This window comes from Garra rufa, chromosome 14 (assembly GCF_049309525.1).
Source record: "Garra rufa chromosome 14, GarRuf1.0, whole genome shotgun sequence".
Taxonomy (NCBI): Eukaryota; Metazoa; Chordata; class Actinopteri; order Cypriniformes; family Cyprinidae; genus Garra; species Garra rufa.
The window spans coordinates 13,320,844-13,332,315 of NC_133374.1; the positions used below are offsets into that span (position 1 = coordinate 13,320,844).

The 11,472-nt window shown below is 37.6% G+C and overlaps 1 protein-coding gene across 2 annotated transcripts in view; it reads left to right on the forward strand.

The window, feature by feature from the left end:
* The window catches only part of nbeab (neurobeachin b), a 401,639-nt gene that overhangs the window by 357,411 nt on the left and 32,756 nt on the right, over positions 1–11,472 (forward strand). For both annotated transcript variants that reach the window (XM_073817484.1, XM_073817485.1), the window contains one exon: positions 1,414–1,584. In XM_073817484.1, the coding sequence (XP_073673585.1) occupies positions 1,414–1,584 (171 nt within the window). The remainder of the gene's footprint in view (positions 1–1,413; positions 1,585–11,472) is intronic.

Below are 11,472 nucleotides of genomic sequence, written 5' to 3' on the forward strand. Positions count from 1 at the left end.
CATAAGTTACTCCTGATGGACTTGTATATAACTTCTGAAGCTATACAATAGAATGAAATGAAATTATTTACTTATTATATTCCCCTTCAGTAGCTTCTTAAAGGCATAGTTCACCCAAAAATAAAAATTCTGTCATTAATTACACAGCCTGACTTGACTCAGCCTTAACATGTCGTTCCAAACACAAAACACCTTTGTTCATCTTCAGAACACAAATTAAGATATTTTTTATGAAATCCGAGAGCTTTCTGACCCTGCATAGACAGAAACGCAACTACCACTTTCAAGACCCAGAAAGGTAGTAAGGACATTGTTAAAATAGTCCATGTGACATCAGTGGTACAACCAGTAGATTAAGTCGGCTAAAATCAAATGGGTTTAATTACAGTGTAATGCATTTATTAAGAATTTCTCTGTATAGGTAGATATAGATTTGATAATAAGATTTTATCACGATAGACACAGATTTAACTGCTGTGACACGCAACATGCCTTTATATTTAAAATTGAATCAAACCACTTTTTATAAAAGAACAAGAACATGTTTTTTTATGAAATACCAATGGTTATATAGGGTAATTTATGTATTCTTTATAACAACTTGTTTACCACATTCTCCATTCTTTAAAGCAGACATATTTATTTATATAAACATATTTTGATTAGATAAATATGGTTACTGAAGTGATTCAGTCAAGAGCAGTGAGTGCCACAGAAAATGGCAACTAAATTAGGCTGCTGTCTCTTTAAAACCGGATGCACAGATGCAATGTACTGATACATATCTGATATTCTCCTAACTTTTTATGCTCACTTAAGATGTAACGGAGTGTGTTTACATAAATACTCGTCAAAACGGACAATTCAACATCATTTTGTTTATTTCTTGTAGCACTCATGAGCTGTTCGAGAGGTGCTGCTTCGGTGTGTGCGCTCAGAAAACCGGACCGAATTGAGTTCTCTTTTGCATCGTCAAATTTATCCATATCTCTGCTCTTCTCTTACTCCCAAATATTGACATTTTTTAACATTTTATGAGATGTGTAGCAACTGTATGCTATTATATGTCCCGTCGGATAGATCAATAGGCTATGATACAGTTCAAATGTACGCATCTTACCTACTCACCACACAGCGGATTCGTTCTAAATCATCTCTTCCCAAATCCCTAACATTTTTTTATCTCTTTTTTTATTCATTGATGAAAATGTCAATGGATTTTCATCATAGTTTTTGTCATTCAAAATGAATTTTTGTTTCGTTATTGTCTTGTTTTCATCTCGTTTTCATCTGCAAAAAATGATGTTGATGAAAATTATGACGAAAATGATTTGTCAACGAAATTAACACTGCAACATATTTGTGCTCTGATGAGTCAGGGACAAAAGATACTTACTGTATGTTTGTTTGCAGGCAAGCTCACTCAGATAGTGTTTGGTCACTGGGACGTGGTCACATGTCTGGCACGCTCAGAGTCTTACATCGGAGGTGACTGCTACATTGTGTCGGGATCCAGAGATGCCACTTTGTTGCTCTGGTACTGGAGTGGGCGGCACCATATCATAGGAGACAACCCAAACAACAGTGAGTAGCAACTTAACCTATGGAAATAGTTCACCTAAATACGAAAAACTGACTGAAAACGTACTCACTCTCAGGCCATCCTAGATATACATGAGTTTGTTTGTTCATCAGAACAGATTTGAAGAAATTTTGCATTGCATCTCTTGCTCACCAATGGATGCTCTGCAGTGAATGGGTGCTGACAAAAAGAGAGTCCAAAGTGCTGATTAAAACATCACAATAATCCACAACATGACTTCCAGTGTTACGCATTACAAGTAATTACAAAATAATATTACTTTTTCCAAGGCCCGGTTTCACAGACAGGGCTTAGACTAAGCCAGGATCAGGCCATAGTTCAATTAGGACATTTAAGTAATTTTTCTAAACATGCTTAGAAAAAAACATTACTGGTGTGCATCTTGAGACAACAAAGGCACTGATATAAGATCAATCAGTGCTATTTTGTTTCAGTTTAAACAGCTCACTTACATTTTAGTCTAGGATTAGGCTTAAGCCTTGTCTGTGAAACCGGGGGATTATGTTTTAACTGACAAGAAAATATCTTTTACTTTTTCAAATAAAAAAGTAATTTATTGATAAAAAAGTTCTCCTGTCCCCTTGTTACTTTAGTTCTAGAAAAAATGTGAACATGCATTAATTCATCTCACTCACTTAAAAAACAGATACAGTATTCCTCAAAATGAATTAAAACAGAACAGAGAAATTCAATGCAAACCTGCAATAATTGACTGTTAAATATTACAAATATCCTTTATGTATTTAATCCCATTTTATGAACCGATATCTTTGCTGCTGACCTTCAATGATCCAATTCATCCATACTAATAAGCAAAAATTACTTCAAGATAATCTAACATTTGTTTTCCTATCTTACATTTGCCAAAAAATAGAACTTTTTATATTAAAAACAAACAAACAAGCACTGCCCAGATTTAAAAAGTAACGCAACAGTAACGTAACGCATTACTTTCTATAAAAAGTAACTAACGTAATTAGTTACTTTTTTAGGGAGTAACTCAATATTGTATGAATAAGTAACTTTCCCCAACACTGATGACTTCAATCCAGCAACAACATCTTGTGAAGCAAAAAGCGGCTTGTTTGTAATAAACAAATCCATCATTAGAATGTGTTTTAACTTTGAATTGTTGCTTCTTGCTAAGAAGTCATTTTTTGAACAATTTAAGCACAATTACCTCAATATTGAGTATACTACATTATACAATCATGCAAGAATAGACATTAATATTAGATGTTGCATTAATAATGGAGGAGATTATAAAAACTCACACATTAGGCAACATTATGTTATTTTTTCATTTTTCATTCTTTTATTAATCACTGTACTAACAAAAGCTATTATTGCATAACAAATGAATGCATTACAGCTCCTAATTGTTCTAGGAACCCTTGCTACTGAAACCAGAAAGTTGTTTTTTTTGTAACATGAGCTGCGAATACGATAATAAGAAAACAAGTCTGCACGTCTGAGCTTGCTTTTGTGGGTGTTTTGCGAAGATATCTGTGCGTTTGTGGCGTGGATGTTTATTAGATGCATTGTCCTTGTTTCTACGTGTCATGAGCTGTGGTTTAGGTGAGCGTGTTCTCTAATTAACTTCAGTGATGCTCAGACAGTTAATTAAGGATTTCAGCTCCACTGCCTCCAATTAGCGAGGTACAGCCCTGCTCCTGTTTTCAAAGCACAGGATACAAAACTCCCATGATATTCACACACAACTGCGTACTGTGTGCCCTCACAAAGGAGACTAATGCTCTGTAGGCTGGAAACTGGAGGGAGTTACGAACAAAGAACTATTTATATATAATGATATATATATAATATATAATATAATTTTATCAAGCATATGGTCATTATGTCATGCAATATAATAATAAAGTAATAAAGTCATGTTAAGAGTGAAACTAATGCATATTATTTATATTTAATTATTTATTGGAACATAATAATAATAACAATTATTATTATTAAATATTTTACTATTAATGCCTTGTTTAATAAATAAATAAGTTGAGCCTCTCCTCTAAGAAATAAACAGTGATGATGATAATAATAATAATAATAATAATTATTATTATTATTATTGTTATTATTATTATTATTAGTAGTAGTAGTATTAATAAAAAGTAAAAAAAAATAACAATAATAATAATAATAATAATAACAAATATGTTGAGCCTGAGCCACTATATATTTTTTTTTTTGTCCAAAATCCTAAAATATGTAATAATAATAATTATTATTATTATTACTGCATATATTAAGATTATTGGTTTGTCATTATCCATTAAAAGAATTTGTCCATGAACTCGATGAATATGTCCTCTAATAAATTAATAATAGTAATTATTATTAATATTATTATTAATAATAATAATGAAAGGTCCAAGTCCCAAATCTTAAAATATTTAATAATAATAATAAGTATTATTATTGTTCTTGTTGTTACTAAATATTTTAAGATTAATGCTTTGCCATTATTGATTAAAAAAGAATTGTACATGTCCAAATATTTAATAAATAAATACATAAATATGCTGAGCCTGTCCTTTAAGAAATTAACAGTTATAATAATGATTATTATTATCATTATTATTGATAATTAAAAAATGTCCGAAATCTTAAAATATTTAATATTAATAATAACAGTAATAATCATAATAATTAATTGGTATTATTATTATTCATTAATCATCTAAAAAATAATTGTCCATGTCCAAAATTGTCTTCGAATGGATGAATATGTTGAGCCTGTACTCTAAGAAATGAATAGTAATATAAATAATAATAAGTATTAGTATTAGTATTATTACAAAATGTTTCACGATTATTGCTGTCATTATTGTTAAAAAAATAACTGTCCATATCCAAAATCCTTAAAAACATAAAAAATAATAATTATCTAATATTTCAAGATTAATGCTTTGTCATTATTAATTAAAAAATAATTGTCCATCTCCAAAATTGGCATTAAATGGATATGTAATAATAATAATAATAATTATTATTATTATTATTATTAAATACTTTAGTTTACTTAATATTAATGCTTTGCCAGTATTATTTAAAAAAAGAATTGTTCATGTCCAAAATCCTAAAATAAATAAATAGCATTATTAGTATTACTTTTATGAAATATTTTAGGATCATTGCTTTTCCATTATTAATTTAAAAAAGAATTGTCCATGTCCAAAATTGGCTTCAAAATTGGCATCAACTGAAAATGTTGAGCCTGTCCTATAAAAAATGAACAGTGCCCTCTAGTGATGTATTTCTGAACAATTTTGGGGAGCACATTCAATAAATTATTTAATGCATTTTTCTAGTAAATAATTTTATTTTATATTTAAAAACTAAATTAAACAAAGAATAAATCAATATATATATATTTATATTGTATTTTTGAGTTTTTGTACTATTTTAATAATCTTTATTATGACTACAAATCCTGGGTGATGTTATTCGTATTTATTTCATAATTTTATTGCTTCGTATTTATTTCCTTATTACTTTATATTTTCTACTCTTTAATTTTTTCCTTTTCTTTTCTTTATTGTGATCTTATGTTTTCATTAACATGCAGTATATAACCAAGTTTGCAGGAAAGACTTTTACCCCAGGCAAAACTTTCACCGTTACGCACACGTACACACTCCATAAACCTAATTCTGGTGTCATTATGTGATCTAAAGTGGACTGCTCTCATTTAATGCAAAAGTGTTTTATTTTCCCTCATTATATATTCCAGACTTGCACCCAAAATTCTTTGAGGTTGCTAAAACAATATCAGTCTATGGGTAAAAAATAACAAACCCTCATCAGCGTGTGTTTTTGTGTTAATGATAAGTTCAGCTGTGCTTCATCAACCTTCCCCACACTGCACTTTTTTCATCCGTCTCTCAATGGAGAGTGTCAGGATGAGAACATCCATGAATATTCAGCAGATATCCGAGCACCGGCCCCTGAGGCACTCCGACATGGTGTAGAAATTGATTTCACAGTTGCCCGAGAAAGCCGGAGTGTGTCTTAAATGTGCAATGATTAAAATGCCGTCCGGCTCAATCAAGGCCCCGGTGCTTCACGACCCCAGCAGCCGTTCTCCAATTTACACCTCTTAATTGTGTCGCCGTACCGCTGGGGTTTAGCGTGAGGGTTTAGAAGGGCCCGGGTGCGGACTGATTAAATCTTTTGTGATGAAGGTGATCTGGGATCTCCCCAGGGATCCGGCGCTGACACACGTCCCCACCCAGATCACTGACAGCTGGGCTTAGCGCTGTCAGACGGGCCCCTGTGGAGAACTCACGTATTGATCAAGGCCTGAGTAACCTTTGATCGCTTGCCAACTTTAAAAAAACATCTGGATTTGTAGCGGTCATTCTATTGATTCCTGAGTTCATTTAATGGTGCTCTGCATGCAAAGTAATGGCATGTGTCTTAATTATGTGGATGTTAAAGAACTTAGTGTTAATTAAAAATAGAAAAGATCTCAATTACTGGGATGAACCTTCTCTCTGTGCTTTATTATGAGCTTTGTTTTATAAATCCCTCAGCATGTATAGCACAAAATGTTGATGCAGTAAAAAAAAAAAACTCACACACAAAATGTGTCCACCTCAAGGGTAAGTTCATCCAAAAATGAAAATTCTGTCATTATTACTCACCCTCATGTTGTTCCAAACCCGTAGGACCTTCGTTCATCTTCGGAACACAAATGCACAGAGGGTAAACTTCTGGTGAAACGTAATTTGTTGCTGTGGTATATTTATTATTTATTTAGTACTGACCTAAATAAGATATTTTACATAAAAGACATTTACATATGGTCCACAAGAGAAAATAATAGTTGAATTAATAAAAAATGACCCTGTTCAAAAGTTTACATACGCTTGATTCTTAAAACTGTGTTGTTACCTGAATAATCCATAGCTGTGTTTTTTTTGTTTAGAGATAGTTGTTTATGAGTCCCTTGTTTGTCCTGAACAGTTAAACTGCCCGCTGTTCTTCAGAAAAATCCTTCAGGTCCCACAAATACTTAGGTTTTTTAGCATTTTTGTGCATTTGAACCCTTTCCAACAACGACTGTATGATTTTGAGATCCATCTTTTCAATCTGAGGACAACTGGGGGACTCATATGCAACTATTACAGAAGGTTCAAACGCTCACTGATGCTTCAAAGGAAAAACGATGCATTAAGAGCCAGGGGTGAAAACTTTTGGAATTTAAGTTTTTTTGGGGAATTTAACTTATTTTGTCTTCTGGGGAACATATAAGTATCTTCTGTAACTTCTGAAGGGCAGTACTAAATGGAAAAAAAAAAAAAAAAGATATTTAGGCAAAATAAGAATAATGTACACATATTCATTACATTCGAAAGTTTTCACCCCCAGCTCTTAATGCATCTTAATGCATTTTCCTATATTCTGAAAGCTTCTGGATCTCAAAATCATACAGTCAATGTTGGAAAGGGTTCAAATACACAAAAATGCTAAAAAACCAAAGAATCTGTGGGACCTAAAGGATTTTTCTGAAGAACAGCAGGCAGTTTAACTGTTCAGGACAAACAAGGGACTCATAACAACCATCACTAAACAAAACAAAAAAACAGCAGTGGATCATTAGGATAACAGCGCAGTATTTGGAATCGAGTGTATGTAAACTTTTGAACGGGGTAATTTTTATAAATTCAACTATTATTTTCTCTTGTGGACTATATGTAAACATCTTTTTATGTAAAATGTCTTATTCAGGTCAGTACTAAATAAAAAAATAACACGCATTTTCCCTCATATTTTGGTCAAGTAATTATAATTTAGCAGATTCTGCAAGGTGTATTTAAACGTTTTACTCTCGCAGAAACCTTTCCCGACTCGTTCTTGTCATACTGAGAAACGTAAAAAAATTACAATCACCGTAAATAATGGTAGCAGTAATAGCATGCAGTTTTGTGTTATTTAACAACATATTTTTATATCCCGAGTCTGATAATCCCAAGAGAGTACTTAGACACGCAATTGTACATTTAAATACTGATGCTAATTGTTTAGGCTAATGTTGGCTAGCTAGCGATCTCGTAAACAACATCATTATGGTACTACTAATAATCCATAACTTACCTTCATAGTCATAACCATAACGTTACATTCTCTGAACTACTTTGTAAGCTGTGCAGTGAAATTCACTTTAAAGATTCACTTTTCATTCATGAAGACATGAAGACAGCTCAGTTTTTTCACGTCTTGCATTTGGATTTATTATAAAATGACTGTTATAAGACATTTTAGTACTTTTGTACTCAGATATGAAGTAGCCTATAGCAAGTGCTGGAAGTCATTTCTCGTCATTTAAACAATAAATAAATAAGCCCAGACACCAACAACCTAAAACCTGAATGAGCTGGCTTGTCTAAAACCAGGAAGTAACCATGCATATAGTCCATTAAGATATTTTTGATGAAATCCTAGAGCATTCTGACCCTGCATAGACAGCAACACAACACATTCAAGGCCCAGAAAGGTAGTAAGAACATTGTTAAAATAACCCATGTGACATCAGTGCTTCAACCGCAATGTTGTGAAGCTACAAGAATACTTTTTGTGCACAAAGAACTCATATTATAAGCCACATGTTATTTATATTCCTTCTTTTGTGTTCCACAGAATGTGTTTGGAACATGAGCAGTAAATGATGAACCAATTTTCAATTTTAGATGAACTAATCCTTTAAACCAGTCATTCCCAAAGGCGGGGTCCCGACCCACAAGTGGGTCGCGGGAAATATTGTATGGGTCGCCAAGTCGAGCACTATTTTTCAGTGCGCTATATACTCTTGATTAAAATTTATATGTGTAGTTCACCTATTAGCCGCACGAGGGAGCTCGTTGTTTTCTTCTTCTGCTTTCTTTTTTGTTGTTGTTGTTCTTTAGCTGCGCTCTGCATCGCCTGTTTCATACTCCGTCTGCAGTGCGTATGCGTTGCGTATTTTTTTCCGCACCCATGTTAACGGATTGGAGCGTTCACACTGCACGCGGTTGCAGTCCAGCAGTGCGTCCCAGAAGCAGTGCGTTTGCAGCAGAGCAGCGATCATTTCGGCAGAGTCTATTTTTTGCTGTGCTGCATTAAAGTGACAGCGCATTGTTCGCTGTAAAAATGAACATGGATTGACACGAAAATGTCCCATAAATGCATATAAATGAAGTCCACTTTTTCACAGTCAACACGTGGCTTTTTGGCTAGGTTTAAAATAAGGAAAAGTGCAGTTTTAAAGAAAAAGGCAACATAATACGTGCACTTGTCCAGGCAGAAAAGTTCTTTAAAGCATTGTTTTTAATAAAGATTTAATGCGAAAGAAAAGCATGAGAGCCGACTGTTTCTGTCTGTGGTAAGTTTTAATTAAAATATTTTTTGATAGCCCAATTTCAATTAGAAAAGGAAGCTATAGCTATGTGTTGTGTTTAAATGTGTTGCAACTTGCTTGAGCAACTTAATATACAAATCTAGAAGTCAAGTGCATTGAATAATATGTTGTTTTTTATTGAGTTTAAACGTGAAAATGTCTGTTACTGTATTAGTGTACTGTGATAAAAGAGGATCACAATGCTGAAAAAGCACTTGTGGATTTGAAATCAAAATAACGGATAAATATTGTGTTTGTGGTAAACAGCATTTTCTGCAAATCTGCATTTTACTTAAATAAAAAAATGTGCTTTGTCAAATATCTGTATCTCTTTTAAATAGTTAAGTGGAAGCATGACCTTAAAAATGGTCACACATATTTTGTTAATGCATAAATTCTCTTCGTGATATATGAACTATATGGGCTTAATGTTTATTGGGTCACAAGGATTTATTGACTTTAAAATGTGGGTCCCCAGAAAAAAAGTTTGGGAAACACTGCTTTAAACCATTGAAACACACACACACGCACACCTTCTCCGAAAGCGATGTTTAATCCATCTGGAAACATAATGTTGATCCCCCTGGCTAATAATTACTGTTCCCTATCAGTCGGTCCGTTCGACGTCTCGTCGAGACCGACGAATTGGGATATCGCCTGGATAGACCAATCTACTTCGTGTGTATACAAACGAGCCAATGAATATTGGCATGCATGATTGCAGCCAGCTGCGGCTGATCACAGCGTGAGCATATAATACGCAGCAGGTGCATGCATCATCAAGCTTTCGCTTCGGAGCTGGACCATTATTGTGGAACGAGCCAAGAAGCAACACTCACCTTCCTTTGTCTCTTTTGTGTTGGCGGCACGGCGCTTCAGCGGCGTGGTCTTCCGTGTCGAGTGGAAGCACACAGCTGGTCTTCACCATCCACCTTCTGTGTTGCTGCGGCCATCTCCCCTGTGCGCCTCAGCATTAAAAGAGCAAATTCCTAAAAGAGCAATTTTTGAAAAGAGTGAATTTCTAAAAAAGAGCTCCACGGGTTGAGCGTCTTTTTAAAGACGAGGCGTCATGCCTTTCTCCCCGTGCGTTTCTGGGTGCGGCCGTTTCCTGGCGCCGGGTGATGGCCACGCACACTGCCTCACGTGTCTGGGCTTACAACACGCTGAGGCAGCGTTCGTGGATGAGTCATGTCCTCATTGTGGGGGGATGACCATCACGGAGCTGCGGACCAGACTCCGTTTCCTGCAAAGGGGCGGGGTTCCAGTCCCTCTGCCCAGAACGAACGTTCCTCCAGGCAAACGCCGGGGGGGCGTTGTCGCTGGAAGCAGAGGGCTGCCCGGTCTGACGGTGACGGTGAGGAACCCCCCGCCCATTCCATCGGCGGGGGCTCCTCCTTCCACCGACACTCCGTCGCCACCGGGGCTCTCAGGGGAGCGGGTTGGACCTCCCTTAGGGGTACCGCCCGTTACTTTTGGGGCCCCCCCCGACGAACAGATGTCGGTTGCAGCATCGGGGGGAGAGCCAGACCTCTCTGAGGAGGAGGAGGGCACACTGTCGTCCACTGGGCGGTCAGCGGTGCCCGATACTGACCCGGAGATGATGGCTATGCTTGCCCGGGCCGCCGAGAGGGTAGGGCTTGAATGGAACCCTCCATCACGTCCCGACCCCTCCCGGCTGGATGACTGGTATCTCGGGGTGGCCCGCGCTGGTTCTCAGCGCCCCACCCCGGTGCCATTCTTCCCGGAGGTGCATGAAGAACTCACCCGAACGTGGACGGCACCTTTCACTGCCCGAAACCGCTCGAGTGGGACTTCCTCCCTAACCACCCTTGATGGCGGACCAGCGCGGGGATACACGGCCGTCCCGCCGGTGGAGCGTGCGGTTGCGATGCAACTGTGTCCGGGCGCCGCTTCCACCTGGCGGGGCAACAATCCGTCGCTCCCGTCCCGGGCCTGTAGGCACTCGTCGGCTCTGATCGGCAGTGCCTATGCGGCCTGCGGCTCCGCTGGTTCCGCCCTTCACGCTATGGCGTTGCTACAGGTGCATCAGGCCCAGGCACTGAAAGTCCTGTACGAGGGTGGTCACGACCCAGAAGTTCTCCGTGAACTTCGTATCGCCACGGACCTCGCGCTACGTGCGACGAAGGTGACCGCGCGGTCTCTGGGTCGTGCCATGTCCACCATGGTGGTCCAGGAACGCCATCTCTGGCTGTGTCTGGCTGATATGAGGGACTGCGATAAGACCAGGTTCCTCGACGCTCCGGTGTCCCAGACCGGCCTCTTCGGCGACGCTGTGGAGAACTTTGCCCAGCAGTTTTCCGCGGCCAAGAAGCAGACTGAGGCCATCAGTCACATCCTGCCCCGGCGTACAGCTGCTGCCTCCACCCGTCCGCCGGCGGCACCCCAGTCTGCTCGTCGCCGAGGGCGGCCCCCGGCTTCCGCCTCCGCTCCACAGCAGCCACCGCAGCAGCCT